At 45.5% G+C, this 19173-nt stretch overlaps 1 protein-coding gene across 1 annotated transcript in view; it reads left to right on the top strand.

Annotated features, from left to right (window-relative positions):
- Positions 1-19173, top strand: part of LOC136373340 (splicing regulatory glutamine/lysine-rich protein 1-like) — a 65929-nt gene that overhangs the window by 25257 nt on the left and 21499 nt on the right. Inside the window, 1 exon segment of the mRNA XM_066338247.1 lies at positions 8727-8846. Within this exon segment, the coding sequence (XP_066194344.1) occupies positions 8727-8846 (120 nt within the window).

Below are 19173 nucleotides of genomic sequence, written 5' to 3' on the forward strand. Positions count from 1 at the left end.
CATCTTCATTGCCCTCCTTTGGATGTTCTCTAATAGCTTATTATCTTTCTTGTATTGTGGTCCCCAAAGCTGCACACAATATTCAAGATGAGGCTGCACCAGTACTAAGCAGAGCAGGACAATCACCTCCCTTGACTGTCTGGTGATGCTGTGCCTGATGCATCCCAGGACACAGTTGGCCCTCCTGGCTGCCAGGGCACACTGCTGACTCATATTCAGCTTTCTGTTGACCAGGACCCCCAGGTCCCTATCCCTCGCACTGCTTTCCAGAATCTCATTCCCCAGTCTGTACATAAATCCAGGGTTGCCCCATCCCAGGTGCAGAATCCGTCACTATCCCTTGTTAAACTTCATGCATTTGGTAATTGCCCAGTCCTCTTAATTTGTCAAGGTGTCTCTGCAGGGCCTCCCCACCTTTGAGGGAGTCAACAGCTCCTCCCAGTTTTGTATTTTCTGCAAACTTGCTTAGTATCCCTTTGAGTCCTGCTTTCAAGTAATTTATGAAGGTGTTGAAGAGCACAGGGCTAAGATGGAGCCCTGAGGAATCCCACTAGGGACAGGTTGCCAATCTGATGTCACCCTACTCATTGTAACTCTTTGTGCCTGACCTCTGAGCCAGTTGCTCACCCATCACATGACATGTTTATCCAGCCGTGTGCTGGACATTTTGTCTAGAAGGATTCTGTGAGACAGTATCAAAAACTCTACTGAAATCCAAAAAGATTGCATCAACTGACTTCCCTTCATCAATGAGGTGGGTTACCTTGTCAAAAAAGGAAATCAAGTTTGATAAGCAGGATTTTCCTGTCATGAGACCATGCTGGCTGTGACCTTGTTGTCCTTTGGGTGTTTTTCAATACCTCTCAGAATCATCTTACTTTACCAGGCACTGAAGTGAGACTAACATGTTGGCAAGGATTCTGAAATATATTAGGAGGCTGGACAAAGAGCAACGTAGGTCAAGCCAATATGGTTAGCACAATGTTCTCCGTTTATTCTATCTCAAATGGTGGGTTATATGGACCTCAGCATAGTTTACAATGACAGGTCATAAAAAGAATGCAAACAAACATTGTTTAGCTTATTCTTAAGGTGGCTGAAATGCTCACACTACAAAACTATATCTATCAACACCTAGAAACCCACTATTCCATGTGACACCTTAACATAATTTCTAGCTGCGCCACAGGCACAGGCCCCACAAGCCTGCATTGAGGCCCAGTCTGGGATAGCTCAAACCCCAATGCCAAATTTTGCAACACTAACAAGCCTGTAGTTTCTGTGATCCTTCTTCTTGCCCTTGATAATTGGGACAATGTTTGGCAGTTTTCAGTCAGCTGGGACCTCTCCAGATTCCCAAGACCACTCAAAAATCATCGAGAGAGGTTTTGTGATGACATCAGCCAGTTCCTTGAGGATTCTTGGATGAATCCCATCAGGCCCCATAGATTTGTAGGGATCTAGCTGGAGCAGCAGATCCCGTGCAATTTTAGGGTTGACTAGGAGTTGATCATTATTGCAGTCATGGTCCTCCAGCTCAGGACACTGAGACCCCATTGGTCCATCATCCATGTTGATGACATAGGCAAAGAATGTGTTAAACACCTCTGCATTGTCCATGTCCTTGTTTGTGATGTGACCATCCTCATCCTGTAACAGGCTGATGTTTTTTTTATATTGCTATTATTATATTTGAAAAACTCTTTTTATCATCCCCCACAGTTCTGGTAGCTTCAACTCCAGCTGAGCTTTACCATACAGATTTTCTCTCTACAGTGCCGAGCAGCATCTCTGTACTCTTCCCATGTCACCTGACCTTGCTTCCACCCGGCATACACCTTCCTTTTTTGCCTTATTTTCAAGAGAAGATTCCTGTTCAGCCAAGTTGGCCTTCTGCCTGGCCTGCTTGACTTCTGAAATTTAGGAATTGCCTGCTCCTGTGACCTTAGGAGGTGATGTTTAAAAAGTGACCAGCACTGATGGACCCCAGCACCTACAAAAACATTTTCCCAAGGGACCTTTGCACAAGTCCAGGTAGATTACATCAGTCACTCTTCCATCATCCACCACTGCTGTAACCCCATCGTAGGCCACTAAATTTGTCAGGCACAATCTGCGCTGGCTGTCAGCAATCATCTCCTTATTTTCCAGTGCTTGTGTTTTGTAATGATGTTACACAGTAAGTGCTATATAATAACATCAAAACACTGGGTGCCTTTGTAATGCAAGAAGAATCATTAGTTCAATTATTTATTGCTTGTTTATCTTCTCTAACTCAGGACATAACTGAAAAACAGTCTTTGTTTTGTGTAACACCAGTAATCAGTGCTATTTTGTACTGACGCAAATCTAATTGATTTTTACGAGATAAATTTGGATTTCTTTTTCTTGCAGAAAATCTGTCCTTTAAACAATTGTTGATAGTTTTATATATATATATAAGTGATTTTATGACTGTTACTGTCAGTTTTGAGAACATGCTGTGTTGTGGTTTAACCCCAGGCAGGAACTAACTACCATGCAACCACTTGTTCGTTTCCACCCCTCTCTCCCTGGTGGGATGGGGAGGAGAATCAGAAAAAGATAAAACCCATGGCTGAGATAAAAACAGTTTAATAAGAGGAAAACAAAGTAAAACATAATAATAATACTAACAAAACCAACAATAAAAAATGTAATTACAATAAGAAGGAGGGAGACAGAGGAATAAAACCCAAGAGAAACAAGTGATGCACAATACGATTGCTCACCACCTGTCGACCGATGCCTAGCCTATCCCCAAGCACTGATTGGTGGCTCATGGCCAACTCCCCCCAGTTTATACACTGAACATGATGTTCCATGGTATGGAAAATCCCTTTGGCCAGTTCAGGTCAGCTGTCCCAGCAATGCTCCCCCATGGTTTATTGTGCACCTCCTCACTGGCAGAACATGAGACACTGAAGAAGCCCTTGTCTTAGGGTAAGCACTACTTAGCAACAACCAAAACATCAGTGTGTTATCCACATTATTCTCATACTGAATCTAAACCACAGCATGGTACTAGCTACTGAGAAGAAAATTAACTCTGTCCCACCTGAAACCAGAACTGCATCCACCCCTTCTTCCACTATTTATGTCCTGCCAGGTCCCTGTTACGAATGGAGATGAGAGTTTAGACAAGTCCTGCTTTTGACTCAGATTTCTGGTAGTAGCTCTTTTTGAGGTGGCATGCACCCCAAATGGTTCTCACTCCCAAGTTCTTAAGAATGGCCAATTAGGTCTATTTATTGAATAGACACAGTATTAACAGACATAAGACTTTACACAGATTACTTACTCCACAGGATAAAACAAAAAGAACTACTAGTAGATAAAATACAGTGCATGATAAAAGGTACCTATATTACAGCTAGCAAAGAAATAGTATAGGTTTGGAGTCCATGTAGCTTGCCACCGAATTGATGATGGAGTAAAAATAGAATCCTTTCACTCAATTCCTGGGAAAGTAACCACAAAGTTTGTGTCCAAACTTCAGAGAGAAGTCTTACATGCTTCCAGGGTGTGTGTAGGAGACTTCTGACTTCATGAAAGTTTGTGTAGCTTTTATAATTTGTAAAATGAATTGTATGTCAGTCAGAAATTCCAGCTTATCTCCCTACATCCTGCTCTCAAGGCAAGATGTTTATTGTATACCATCTGGTGTCAGAGATTACTCCTTACTGAAAAAGCCTGGGTTATCTCACCAATTCATGTCAGGGGGAGAATGCCTGGAGCTATTGCACCAGGTGATGGATAGAACAGATAAGCTCTTCTGTGGTAGGGGGGGAAGACTTATGTACATTCAGGTTCCTCATGTGGTCATGAACCTGATCTTCTCTTACAGTGGGAGAGACTTTGCTCCCCCAGTCCCTATTCTGCTGTCCATCCACTAAAGAGGTGTGGGAAGAGAGGTTGCCATTGAAGACTGAGGCAAAGTAGTTGTCGAGTACCTCAGCCTTCTCATCTATTGTTACCAGTTTACCAGTGTTGTTTATCAGGGGGTTATACATTCTTTGACCTTCCTTTTCTGGTTGACATACCTGTAGAAGCCCTTTCTGTTGTTCTTTGTGTCCTTTGCCAGGTTCAGTTCCAGCTTCATCTTGGTCTTCCACATCCTATCCCTACACAACTGTACTTTGTCTATATTCTTCCCAGGTCACCTGTCATAGCTTCAACTGTCTATGCATTTGCTTCTTTCCCTTTAGTTTGCCCAGCAGTTCCCCACTCAGCTATGCCAGTCTTTTGCCTTCCTTGCCCGACTTCTTTTTCCTGGGGATCACTAGCTCTTGCACTCTATGGATGGCTTCTTTAAATGTCTGCCAGGTCTATTCCACTCCCTTGTGCCTGAGGACAGTCTTCCAGGAGATCCCACTGACTGTCTCCCTGAAGAGCTGGAAGTTTGCTTTCCTAAAATTCAGGGGCCTAACTGCTCCTTACCTGACCCATATCCCTCAGGACTATGAACTCCATCAGTGCATGATCACTGCAGCCCTGGCTACCTCAAATGTTGATGTCCCCAATTAGCTCAGTTACATTGGTGACCAACAGATCCAGTATTGCATCCCCTCTGGTAGGGCTATGTCCTGGTTTAGGGCAAATTTGGGAGAAAACCTCCAAAGGGGTTCCTCTAGAAAGCAGATTCAAGTGGCCACTCCACCAACTGGTTCAGGAAAAGATTTCCTTGGAGAAAACTAGAAAAAATTGTTTATTTAACAAGCAAAGTATTCACAAGCATAAAAAGACTAATATTAAACAATAAAACCTCTTGCTGTTCTGAAGAGATAGCAAATTCAGAAAGTTCTTTTCATGGGTTGTAGTTCAGCTCACTCAGTCTCTTATCAGTCCCTCCTGTGCTGGAAAATGCCACATCCCAGGCCCAATGGGCCACAGGTGTGAGCTCCCAGTGTTTTTCTGGGTTCTTCAGTCCAGAGCAGGGTCGATCAGTTCCAATAGAAAGAAATGCCACAGTCCGGGGAACTTCTCTGCCTAAACTAACTAAAAAAACAGAGGAGAGCTCTCTCCCGCTGTCTGTCCGTGCTGCAGACATCACAGTCCATGTTGCAGACATCACAGTCCGTGTGAGAGAAAAAGCTGAAAACTCTTATCTCGGTGTTTTCGAATACAACTGCCTCAGACATTCCACCACTTCTCCTTTTCCCCTCCTTCACTCTCAGATCCAGTTTTAAAGATGCAAAACTTATTATCCAGTATAAACAGAACAGACAATTGTGAATACAAGTATCATAAAGTCACCCCAGAACAGGCTATTACCTAAAGTTGGGGGTCCCTTTTGAGAGGTCGGACTGAGCTATGACATACACACTGATGCAGTGATCAATGCCGCACTGACGTTTATTGTTTGTGCATCCATATTTATTTCTTTACAACTTTATTGACATTACAAGGCACCCAAAGAATGTACACATGTGCCACCTTAAGGAGGCCACCGTATAAGTGCTATGGATCTACATGTAAGCACCCGTTAGAACCTGGAATACCTTAAGAGAGAGAGGTGAATTTTTTGCTGCGCCACAACCTGAATTTCCACTGCGCCACAAAGGCCCACAGGTCCCACAGACTCAAGGAGCCCACAGGCCAAGGGGCCCAGTCTGGAATTGCTCACATCTCATTCCAAATATAGAAACTTTGCTACAACTACCTGGCTCAAGAAGTTATCCTCCATGCATTCCAGGAGTCTCTTGGATTGTCTACAGTTTGCTGTGCTACTTTCCTAGCAGATGTTGGTGTCACTGGTGTCGTGGGAGCTTCAAAGTTTATTAGAGAAGCCTTCCCATTGAGTCACAAGGTGCAGAAAGGGCTACCTTGCTTTCTAAACTTTCTCCGAGAGGAGCCTGAGTGTGGCTGGATCCAATCTTAGCCCCAGACTTTGTCAATGGTTTAAGTCTAAAGAATTATAAAGGTGTAATTGAACCTGTGTACAACTTTGTCCTGTGGGATTAAGGATGGCAAACCATATATATATATAAATGAATGATTTATTATGATAAATTATTAGACAAAAAGATATTAATCAGAATTATTTACTACAGAGTATAGAAGCTAAAACTACTGGTATAGTGTACTATATTGAAGCAATTATATTAAAGCTACCAAACCCACACAATTTTTAAGTAGACATTGATGTTACTCACCCATACCAACAACTCTGGGCTCGCTCTTTCAGCCTCGAGGAGTAACCCTGAGGGGCATCCTCACCCAAGGGAGGAATCTTCATACACACTCCAAGAAAGGGTGTGTTAGAAGAACCTGCCGTTTGAAAGTGGGACTAAACTTTTATAGTATAAAGTGATTGACTGTCAGTCATATGTCTCCAGGTCAACTGTGCCAGCTTAGCATTTTTAGCTAAGAATACTTTACCATATCTGCCACATCTTCACCTCCATATGAAGATGCTTAACTTTAGGATTGATGAGTCAGACTGACTGTAGCATAATTCAACACCAAAAGCAGCATGATACCCCCTCTTAGTTCACCATTGATAGCTTTGCAAAATAGGGCATTGTTTGAGTTGTTTTACCTGCTCATGGCTGTTCTTCAGACGACTCTTCACACTCAGTCTGCTTCTTGATGTAGAAGGCAACCCATCTGCTGCTCCTTCCTCCTGTCTCTTCTGAACAGCCTTTAGCCATAGATAGCTGCACTCCAGTCATGGGATTCATCCCATCAGGTTTCAGTAATGGCAACAAGGTTGTAGCTTTCTAGCAGCATGGTGGCTTCTAATGCCTCCTGTTTGGTGCCCATGCTGTGTGTATTGGTGTAGAGGCACCTCAGCTGGTCTGTTAGGTGTGTTGCCTTCCTAGAGGAAGATCCCGTAATCCTAGAGGAAGATCCCTTAATTAATTTGAGATAATTTTCTCATGTTTCCCTGTTGGCTTTTATTAGCTTAGGAGTCCATGGCTCATCCCTGTAAGACTACAACTGTGTTCCCGTGTGGCCAGCACACTTCAGAGTCAGTGAGGTCTAGATGCACTACAGCTGGGCTATCAATTTCACCCCCAACACTGTTCATGTCACCCCTTAACTCATCTCTACCGAGCCCAGTCTTTTCCCCTCTTTTCTTCAAACCTAGTTTAAAGCACTCTCAATCAGCCCCGCCAACTCACAGACTAGAATCCTTTTGCCTTTGCTAGACAGGTGAACAGTGAGCCCTAAAGTTAGGGTCCCTTTGAGAGGTCGGACCGAGCTACGACACGTCTACACTGATGCAGTGATAAATGCCGTATTGACGTTTATTGTTTGTGCATTCATATTTATCCTCTTACAACTTTATTGACATTACAAGGCACACAAAGAATGTACACATGTGCCACCTTAAGGTGGCTACTGTTTTAGCACCATACATCGACATGTGAACACCCGTTAGTACCCGAAATACCTTAAGAAAGAGAGGTGAATTTTTGCTGTGCCACAACCTGAATTTCCACTGCGCCACAAAGGCCCACAGGTCCCACAGACCCAAGGAGCCCACAGGCCCCACAGGCCAAAGGGCCCAGTCTGGAATTGCTCACACCTCATTCCAAATACAAATCATGCCCTCCATCTCTTAGAAACTCCGCTACAGAACCCCATCTGTTTCCAGCAGGCTTGGTGTTGTATAAACCACCTCATGATTGAAAAAGATGAAATTCCACCGATGGCACTGATCTTTGAGAGACATGTTGACCAGGTGGGTTCTCCTTTTTGGCATTCTTCCCTGCTACTGAAGGAATTGAGGAAAACACCACCTGTGCTCCTGTCCCTTCAACCAGTTGCCCCAATGCTTTGAGGTCCTTTTTGATTGCCCTAGGACTTTTCTCATCAACCTCATTGCTGCCAACCTAGGCAGCCAGCAGTGGGGAATAATCAGAGGGCTGAATCAGTCTAAGGAGTCGTCTGGTAATATCCCTTACCTGGGCCCCAGGGAGACAGCAGACTTCCCTGTGGGATGGGTCCAGTTGGCATACCAGGTCCTCAGTTCCCTTCAGAAGGGAGTCACCCACTACAATTACCCTTCTTTCTTTCTTCACACCCATAGTTGTGATCCGTCTTGTTGACTGACTTGTTCTGGTCAGTCCCCCAGATGGATCTTCATCTCCACTATCATCTGCCTGATCCTCAAGTTCCAGAGACTCATATCTATTCTGTAAGGGTACCTGGGAACACAAGGGAGGCTGGAAGGGGATTCTCCTACCTCCTGAGCAGAGACCTGTTTCCATTCCCCCCCATCTTTTAGGTTTCCTTCTGCCTGATGGTGACAGGGTCAGGGCTTCTCCAACTCTTGCTGAGCTTCCATCCACTGCATTTTTTTCAGGGATTGAAGGGTGTGACTCCACCAATCTATTTCTCTCTCACACTCCCTGATACTCTTCAGCCTCTCCACTTCTTCTTCAAGCTCTGCCTCCAGGCTGAGCAGATCATCCACCTGGTCACACATAGATGTCTCTGCTGTTGTCAAATATTATTACCAGGAGTACATGAGTATTACTTAAATGGAGCATCGTTTCAAAGGAGAGCATATGCACCTGATGAAGCTTAAAGTATCCATTTTTACAAAAATGTTGGTAGGCAGTATATTACTGAGGTGTAACTATATAATTTTGTGTAGTGAGGCAAGATTTATGTGGGGTTTTTTTCCCTTCTTGGTTGACCTAATTTTTATGAAGTTTCAATACTAAAGTATTTTTCTTTTGGCGTTATTCGTATAGAAGTAGATCTGGCAACAGATCACTCTCAAGACACAAGGACAGACGCAGATCCAGAAGTCCCCTGAAAAAACAGTCTAGATCTAGGGAAAGGTGGAGATCAAGAAGTTGCCCTCATTCCCGGCAAGTTCCATTCCTTAGAAATTATACTGTTCATCTTAGCACATAATACAAAGTTTTTGAAAAAAATCTAACAAACCTTTTAGGTGATGGCAAAGGATGGAATCTAAATGCTTTAGCCTGTCCCAAGGCTTTGTTTGTGGAACAAAAGAATAGAAAGTAAGGGTTTTTTTGTGCTCAGTGTATTGGTTTTGTCTGTAATATAATTAATTTTTTTCACAGTAGTTCATATGGTGCCTACAGGGGTTAAACCACAATGATGAGGTACCTAAACTTTGATACCAAAGTCTAGTCTGCATTTATACCAACATCAAGGTGATTGAAAGTACGTAGCTTGATTGTCACACTTTAACCAATGAATTAAGTATGTTCTGTGTAGCCTGTGCTACAAAAAAAAGTGGATGATGCTTCTTCAGCCTTTTCAACAGTTATACTTTGGATTCAAGCTGAACTTGATCCTGCATTCTGAGAACATGTATAAAGTTTTTGTGCATGAGATTTTATTTTTGCCTTTGGCTATTTCATATTTGCCATACACTGCTGTAAGCACAAATGTATATGTCTATTATGTAACATATTTACATTTCAGCATCTAATACACCTATATTTTGCCTAGTCCATTATTTTTTAAGTCTGATTATCTAATTATTGAACTGTGAAATTCCAACAAAAGAATTCCTTTATCTCCTTGGATGATAATGTAACTTTCTGAGGGCTAAAATAGTGAATATTCACAAAACAAAAGTGACTGTCAAAGTAGCTTAATGAATAGAAGCCTTGGTACTTCTCTTTCTGTTTCATCTCTAATTCCCGACTCATTTAAAGGGAGCTTCATACTTATGTTGTGCAGTTGTTTTCTGAGGAGAAAAGTTTTGTGGGAAATAGAACTGCAAATCTGTGGACCTCAGTGGGAACCGTTAGGAGGTAGGCTACATAGCTGGGCTTCACTGATGGATCTTTTTGACTCTGTTGCTGTTGTCTGGAGCTTCTTGAGATATCTGCTCAATGGAAGGGCCAAATCCAATGAAGTCTCTGTGATAAATTACATGAAGGTGCTTCTTGGATCATTGTGAAACCCCTTGCTATTGGTGGGACTGTGTGCTGTTTCATCTTAATGATCTTACATTTCATATGTGAGACATCCAAAGAGGTATTTGCCAAAACTTGATGGGAACCAAAGTCTTCAGGTCACAGACCATGAAACAAGTCTACTATTTATTAGTAGCCAAACACTTGTTCCAATGAAAAAAAGATGGGGGCTATGTGTATGTTGGGGCTTAGGTTTGTTCCTTTTTAATCTAAAGATTTTTTTCCCCCATAAGTTACCAAGGAAACAAAGTGTTGGATACTTAAGACTATTTAACAAAAAACAAAGGGGTGGTCAAAACTCAGAGGGAGAGAGAACGCGAGTTTTGGGGCAGGTAAAAGACAGAGCTTGAGGCATATCCCAGCTGGTGGATGGGGTCCGCTGCTTGGGACCCAGAGAGCCACAGCCAACCCAAAGGATGTCTCACTAGAAACAGCTCCTTGGGGGGTCAGGGCGCTCCTCAGCTGGCAGAGGGGCTTCTCAGCATTGGGCAGAGCAGTGATTTTTCAGCTCAGTGATTTCAGCTTTCAGTCATTTCAGCTCAGTGCTCTTAGCTCATGCCCTTGTGAGTTAGCCCCTCTTTTAGCCGGCCATGATGAGAGAGAGAGAGGTCTCATATGGAATTTCCGCAGGTGGTACTTTATTGAGAGGGTACCAGCGAAAGGCTCCAGGGACGAGGAACCTCTCCCGACCAGAGGAAACCCAGGGGTTTTTATGGGACACCAGGGTGGGAGGAAAAGGGTACAGAACCAATCAATTGTAACAGATCTACATAAAATCCCAAGGGGGCTTGTGGGTCTCCGGACAGGTCGCCATGGCTAGGAGGTTTGTCTTTGTCTTAGGGGCTCTGGGTGAAGTTGTGAAATTCTTCCTTAACTCCTCAGCTTGGCTCCCTCCAGGGTAAAGCAGCCGGGGCTCCGCCCACTCCTACAGAGGCACTTTGGGCTCTTTGCTTTTTGGCGTTCAGGGAGAGAGAACAGCTGGGTTGCTGCTTGCTGCTAGAAGAGTTCACTCTCTCTCGAGGAGTCCAGTCCTGCTTGCCCTGGAATTCTGAGCTCCTCTGCCGCCCTGCGAGAGTTGGGCCAGCCCTGCCCGACCATCGCGGTTTTGTCGGCACTGCTCCTCTTCTACAGCATGACTCCGCATCGCCCTGCCCTGCCAGGACACCCTGCCCCTGACTGCTGGGACATCCTGCCATCCCAGCTACCAGCCTGGGACTTCTCCACTGTTCCAGTTTGGTGCTCTGAGGATCCTACAAAGGCACCGAGACCAAACTGCCCTGGGTTTTTGTGAAGCAGAGCCCTCGAGGTTCTTGGTACTGTTTTTATTATTAATGCTGTAGTTGTTGGTTTTTTTGTTTGCTTTGTTATACATGCTAGTAAAGAACTGCTATTTCTATTTCCAAAATCTTTTGCCTAAAAGCTTGTAACTGCAAATTTATAATTGGAAAAAAAAAGGGGGGTGGTTTACATTCTCCATTCCAAGGGAAGCTCCAGCTTTCCCTGGCAGATACCGGTCTTCCCAAACCAAGACAGTGTATAAATATCCTAGAGGCAGGTCTACGAGTCGTGTCTCCTTTTTTAGAAATATGGTTTGGGGTCTCATGCTTCCAAATAATACTTTAGCAAAATGCAATCTTCCAGTTTCTTGGTTTGAAAGACAGGTGTCTGCCAAGGAAGGTGGGAACCTCCCTTTGAATGGAAAATATGATCCCCTTCCCTCTGAATTATTATAAATTTGAAATTATGGGGCTTTCAGGCAGAGATATGGGAAAAGGAATAACAGTTTTTTACTAGTATGTATATATATATAACAAGGCAAACAAACAGTAACTATGGCAGCAACAACAAACAAAACCAGAAACCCAATAACAGCCTCCTCTCAGCTGTTAAGCACTTTCCCCTTTGGTGTAGTTAAGGTCACAGCCAGCAGGGACACTGTTGGCTCCCAGCTGGGCAGGACAGGTGTGAGGATTCCCTAGCGGCTGCAGGGGGCACTGTAGCGCAAATTCAGTTGTGTCTATCACATGGTGATGGCGGGTGTGTAGATGGTGAAATGGGCTGCAGCAGAAACCTCGGAGCAGTGGCTGGGACGGCAGGGGCTGCCTCACTTGGCGGTAGCAAGTAAAATGTAGCAGACTCTCTGAGGGCCATGCTGAAACTGCGAGGTGTTCGGGTGTCGGGTTACAGTGTAGCAAGAAGTCCTGAAGCAGTGGCAGAGAGCAGCAGAGCTGGGCAGGGGATTGCTCCCCTGGGTAGCTCACTGGCCATGGCTGGTCCCTGGGTCAGGCTGCACAGAAGGGGGGCCAGCCCCTGGCAGGAAACGGGGTGGTCCTGGGTCCCAGCACAGCACGCACTGGCTCTGGGCTCCCAAACAGCAGAGAAGCAAGCCAGTAAGCTCCAGTCACAGTGCCAAAGGGAAAGGAAAAAAAAAAAAACGAGCAAAAGCCAAATGGCAACTGTATCTCTCTTCTGAGAGATCCCACCGTGTGGCAGTGGAGACCAAATCACCCCACCGGAAGAGGAAGCAACCGCCCCTTGCTCTCCCACTCCCCCAACTCTTGCAGGAAATCCTGGGCTGGTTGTCACCCATCACGATACTACTGGAGCCAGGAGGAGGGTGGGGTGGGGGGGGGGGGGTGGCAGCGACCACTCCGGATCCAAAACAAAACCAAAAATGGATATGGGATAAAAAGAACCATCCCTGAGACATCCAGCCAAAGCTGTCATCTAACTGTGTGCACTTTTGGGCTCCATAATATAAAAAAGATATAAACCTATTGGAGAACATTCATTGGAGGATTATGAAAATGATGAAGGGTCTAGAGGGGAAGCCATACATGGATCAGCTGAGGTCACTTGGCTTGTTCAGCCTGGAGGAGACTAAGGGAAGACTTCATCACGATCAACTGCTTGCTCACAAAGCAGAGAAGCAGGCACTGATCTTTTCTCTCTGGTGACCAGTGACAGGACCCAAGGAAACAGCATGAAGCTGTGTCAGGGGAGGTTTAGGTTAGATATTAGGAAAAGGTTCTTCACCCAGAGGTGACTGGGCACTGGAACAGGCTCCTCAGAGAAGTAGTCAATGCACCAAGCCTGTCAGAGTTCAAGAAGCATTTGGACAATACTCTCAGGCACATGGGGCGATTCTTGGGATGGTGCTGTGAAGGGCCAGGAGCTGGATTTTGATAATCCTTGTGGATCTCTTCCAACTCAGCATATTCTATAATTCTATGATTAATTTTTATTTGGATTGTCTACTAGAATATCCAGTAGATTTTTTCTCACTATTTTTATATACATGTATCATTCTCTCTATCACAAAGAAGCTGACTTGTTATGTTACCTTGCTTCTGTTTTTATGGTCTTACTGATTTTTCAATAATTTTCTAATTCATAATGGCATTACAGATAGTTGAATTGTCTTGGTTGAGTTTTTACCTTACATTTACCTTTTGAGGCAATGTGGTGAAATTTTATCCCACTTTTTTTGTTTCTGCTTATTAATTGATGTTGGATTTCCAAGCAGTTAAAAGATATTTATGTGAGAGAACACCGTAGAATGAAGACTTCAGTCCAGTCAACTGTCATTATTCACATGGGAGTGGTTAATCTGCAGTCCATTTTACATGTACACATATTTAGTAAAGAATGGATTTACAAATTGTAGAGTTTGTCGCACTCCTGATAAAATGTAGAAAATTTATGTATGTATGGTAACATAGCTGTGAGGTGAAATGACATTCTTTCAAAGTGTAATGATGCCACTGACGATCACAGTTTGATTTCATTTTTGCCCCCTCTTCCATAATTTGGTTTCCAAATTTTTCCTATCTATATAGCCTCTCCCACATGGTAAACAGGGGTGATAAATAAAAATTTTAAATAATTACTATTTTTCAACAGAAACATGTCAGAGTCGAGATGGTCACTGCACTGAAAGTGCGTCAATAAAAACTTCTGAAAGCCTCAAGTATCAGCACCATGTTATCTAGAAGTCTTTCATACCTTTTCTATATAGCAATCCTATGGGTAGCTCCATACAGCTCTGGCTCTTTCTCTCCTTCTTCTCTCTTCCTTCTGCAGTTCCAGCTTCCTGCTGCCTGTCCCTAGCACAGCTGCCTATCCCTGTCTGTCCCTCATACAGTGGCTTACCTTATCTGTCCCTCACACGACCTCCTGTCCCTTCCTCCTCACAGCACGGTGTCCTGGTTTGGAATAAATTAGGGAAGAACCTCCAAAAGGAGTCCCCTAAACCAAAACCTCCACCACCGCTTCCCCCCCAGCCCTGGGTTCGGGAAGGAAAAATACCTTGGAGGAAAAGTGGAAAAACTGGTTTATTGCCAAAAAACACTCCCCAACACCGAATAGTGGGAAAAAGGGGGGTTACTGTGATGAGGAGGGTGCGACGCATCTGTTGCAAGCCCGAGACTTCTCCAACTTCTCAGGTCAGATCAGGTCCAGAGCCAGTTCAAACCTTGGGGGGGGGGGGGGGGGGGAAGAAGGAGGGAAAAAAAACAAACAGAAGGAGTGAAAAAAACACACAAAAACCGGCGGCAGGGGCAGCCGGAGAGCAAAGCAAAGCAAAGCGAAGCAAAGCGAAGCAAAGGCAAAGGCAGCCAAGCTAGCAAAGAAAGGCCGAAGCAGGAAAGAAGCCAACAGCCGCAGCGAAAGCGAAAGCAAAAAAAAAAAACTGCAGGCACCCGCCCAAGGAGGGAGGGGCAGCTGCCAGACATAACAATGTATCCAAGATATGATGTGGATATATGGGATAGGAGGCAAGTCAACCCAGAACATTCCACCCCTTATCCCATCTATCCATACAATTAAAACTTCCATCTCACTTACTTAGACCTTTAACACTTACACATTTCCGTCCGTCTTACTTGCTCAGACCTTTGACACTTATACGTTTCCTTCTGTTTTATGTCTAACTGATCTAAGGTGCAGCCAATGGTAGTAACATTCAGCACATATCAATCTTACCCCATATTCAGATCTCCCTGAGGTACACATTGTATTGTTCCATCTTTCTGCATTATCCACCATGTACAACCCGGTCCTTGAGCAAAAACAATTCCACAGATGGGTTTGCCTGTACTTGAGGCAGGGTTGATCCATAGTGTCTTTCCCAACAAACCTCTAACATGGGCCACTGGGACTTTATCTCCATCTACTATATTAAGGTGCTGGGACTGAGCAGGAACCGCTCGGTTGGTGGAACCTCGAGTGTTAACTAACCAGGTGGCTTTTGCGAAATGCTGCTCCCAGTTTTTTAAGGACCCTCCACCCAATGCCTTCAGGGAGGTTTGTAAAAGCCCATTGTACCTCTCCACTTTACCCAGGGCTGGTGCATGGTAGGGGATATGATATACCCATTCAATGCCATGTTCCCTAGCCCAGGTTTTAATAAGATTATTTTTGAAATGAGTCTCATTGTCTGACTCAATTCTCTCGGGACTGCCGTGCCTCCAAAGGACCTGCTTTTCAAGGCCCAGGATGGTGTTGCAGGCTGTAGCATGAGACAAAGGGTAGGTTTCCAACCATCCCGTGGTGGCTTCTACCATGGTCAGCACATGACGCTTGCCTTGGTGGGTTTGAGGCAGTGTGATGTAATCAATCTGTCAGGCCTCCCCATACTTGTACTTAGACCACCGCCCTCCATACCAGAGAGGCTTCATCTGCTTGGCTTGCTTAATGGCAGCGCATATTTCACAGTCACTGATAACCTGAGAAATGCTGTCCATGGTTAAATCCACCCCTCGGTCTCGTGCCCACTTATAGGTGGCATCTCTACCTTGGTGACCTGAGGCATCATGGGCCCATCGTGCTAGGAATAACTCTCCCTTGTGCTCCCAGTCAAGATCTATCTTCAACTCCCCTATCTTTGCAGCTTGATCTACCCGCTGATTATTTTGCTGCTCCTCATTAGCTCTACTCTTGGGGACATGGGCATCTACATGGCGAATCTTCACAGGTAGGTTTTCTAACCGGGCAGCGATATCTTTCCACTCTTCAGCAGCCCAAATTGGTTTTCCTCTACGCTGCCAGTTCACCTCTTTGCATTTCTTCAGTCATCCCCACAGAGCATTGGCTACCATCCAAGAATCAGTGTATAGATAGAGCCTTGGCCACTTCTCTCTCTTTGCAATATCTAGGGCCAGTTGAATGGCTTTGAGTTCAGCAAATTGACTGGATCCACCCTCTCCTTCAACAACCCCTACGACCTGTTGTGTGGGGCTCCATACAGCTGCCTTCCACCTCCGACCCATCCCTATGACACGGCAGGAACCGTCGGTGAATAAAGCGTAAAATATTTCCTCAGCTGGCAACTAGTCATATGGCGGAGCTTCCTCAACCCGGGTCACTGGCTCTTGTTCTTCATCTGCAACACTGAAACTTTCACCTTCGGGCCAGTTTGTAATTACTTCCAAAATTCCAGGGCGATTCAATTTCCCAACTCGAGCGTGTGGTACAATGAGGGCATTCCACTTGCTCCAGGTAGCACTGGTGGCATGGTGGGTGGAGGGAACCTTTCCTCTAAACATCCACCCTAGCACTGGTAGTCGGGGTACCAGGAGGAGTTGTGCTTCCATACCTATAACCTCTGAGGCGGCCCGAACCCCTTCATAGGCTGCTAGAATTTCCTTTTCTGTTGGAGTATAGCTGGCTTCAGACCCTCGGTAACTTCGACTCCAAAATCCCAGTGCTCAGCCTCGAGTCTCCCCAGGCACCTTCTGCCAAAGGCTCCAGGACAGACCATGGCTCCCAGCTGCAGAATAGAGCACGTTCTTCACGTCCGGTCCCGTCCTGACTGGGCCAAGGGCTACCGCGTGAGCAATCTCCTGTTTGATCTGAGTAAAAGCGTGTTGCTGCTCAGGGCCCCACTGGAAAGTGTTTTTCTTGCGAGTTACCAGGTGGAGAGGGCTCACAATCTGGCTATACTCTGGAATATGCATCCTCCAAAAACCTATGACACCTAGGAAAGCTTGTGTCTCCTTCTTGTTAGTTGGTGGAGACATCGCTGTGATCTTATTGATGACATCAGTGGCAATCTGACGCCGTCCATCTTCCTACTTAATTCCCAGGAACTGAATTTCTCTAGCAGGTCCCTTGACTTTGCTCTTCTTGATGGCAAAGCCAGCTTCCAGGAGGATCTGGATAATCTTCTCTCCTTTTTCAAACACTTCAGCTGCAGTGTTCCCCCACACAATGATGTCATCAATGTACTGCAGATGTTCTGGAGCCTCACCCTCTTCCAATACAGTTTGAATCAATCCATGACAAATGGTAGGACTGTGCTTCCACCCCTGGGGCAGTCGGTTCCAAGTGTACTGCACACCCCTCCAGGTGAAAGAAAACTGAGGCCTGCGTTCTGCAGCCAGAGGAATGGAGAAAAAGGCATTGGCGATGTCAATAGTGGCATACCACCTTGCTGCCTTGGACTCCAGCTCATACTGGAGTTCCAGCATGTCCGGCACGGCAGCACTCAGCGGTGGAGTCACTTCATTCAATGCCCTGTAGTCCACAGTCAATCTCCATTCTCCGTCTGACTTGCGCACAGGCCAGATGGGGCTGTTAAAGGGTGAGTGGGTTTTACAGACCCCCCCCTTGTCTCTCCAACTCACGAATCATTTTGTGGATGGGAATCACTGCATCTCGAACTGTTCTATACTGCCGTCGATGCACTATAGAAGTGGCGATTGGCACCTGCTGATCTTCCACCTTCAACAATCCTACAGCAGATGGGTGATCTGATAGTCCAGACAGGGTGTTTAGTTGCTTAACACCCTCTGTTTCTACAGATGCTATTCCAAATGCCCATCTGAATCCCTTTGGGTCTTTGAAATACCCATTCCGAAGGAAGTGTATGCCCAGAATACACGGGGCCTCTGGACGGTCACAATCAGGTGTCTCTGCCAGTCCTTTCCAGTCAGGCTCACCTCAGCCTCCAACAAAGTCAACTCTTGTACTCCCCCTGTCACCCTGGCAATGGAAATTGGTTCTGCCCCCACATGTTCCGATGGCACCAAAGTACATTGTGATCCAGTGTCAACCAAAGCCTCATGTCTCTGTGGTGCCGATGTGCCAGGGCATCGAATCCACACAGTCCAAAACACACGATTCTCCCCAACCTCTACCTGGCTAGAGGCAGGGCCCCTCTAAGCCTGATTATCTTTCTTTCTTTGGACATATGTCCTAGAGGTTCCCTCCAGGGGATCAGACATATCATCATTGTCCCGGCTGCAGACAACTGGTGCTGCTCTCTGTTTAGTAGGACTTCCTCTTTGAATCCTACCTTCTTTCAATTTACGCACCTGTTGTGCCAGAGCAGCAGTGGGTTTTCATTATTGCCAAAGCAGAAGAGTATTCTTGTGGTCCAAGTCGTACAAGTTTTCGCCACATCACGGGTGTACATGGTACCAAATCTGGGTTCTTAGTGTTTAGGTCATCTGAGAAGATAATCTCCGCCACTGCCATTTCTCTCAAGCGTTGAATCCCTTGTTCTATGGTCTTCCACTGGGTCTGCTGCATGTAGAGATCATCTGCACACAGGTATCTTTGTGCCACACTTCCCAGGACTCGTTCCGAGAGACTGCAAGGGGTAGCCTCCCTCATCATTCCTTGGTTAATAACTGGATCATGTGACAGGGAGCCCAAATGCCTTGCTTCACTGCCATCCAGAATTGTAGCTTCGCCTGCAGCATCCCAAAGACGGACTAACCAACTAATTACAGACTCATCTGGTCGTCGAGTGTAATCCTTTCTCAAGCCTCGAAGGTCCTTCAGGGAAAAAGAATCAATAGTGGGTCCTGATCTTGTGCCAGCTGCTTGGACATTTGATCTTAGGCCAGTTGGTCCGGCTTCCAATCGGGTGTCAGTTGGTTCAGGTTCTGATTTTATGTCAGTTTGTCCAGCTTCTGATTGGGTGTCCTCGGGAGGGCTTGAGGGCCCTTTACCTGCATCATCATCATCATCCACTGGCCGATCAGTCTTTCGTGCTCTCTTTGCCCTGGCAACTACCAGTGTCTTAGACTCCCTGTCTGGTTTAGCTGTTGGCCTGGAGCCCGGGATATTAGCTGCAGCCTGAGTGACTGGGGTGGTAACTAGCTTATCTCCCTGTTCCCTTTCTTCTATCTGCTGTCCTTCAGTATCTAGCAGAGTACGGTAAACATATGCCAGGGCCCAGCTCACTGCAATAATCCTTTTCTCCTTAGTATTACCACAGCACTTCTCTTTCAAA

This window comes from Sylvia atricapilla, chromosome W (genome assembly GCF_009819655.1).
Source record: "Sylvia atricapilla isolate bSylAtr1 chromosome W, bSylAtr1.pri, whole genome shotgun sequence".
In the NCBI taxonomy this organism is placed as follows: Eukaryota; Metazoa; Chordata; class Aves; order Passeriformes; family Sylviidae; genus Sylvia; species Sylvia atricapilla.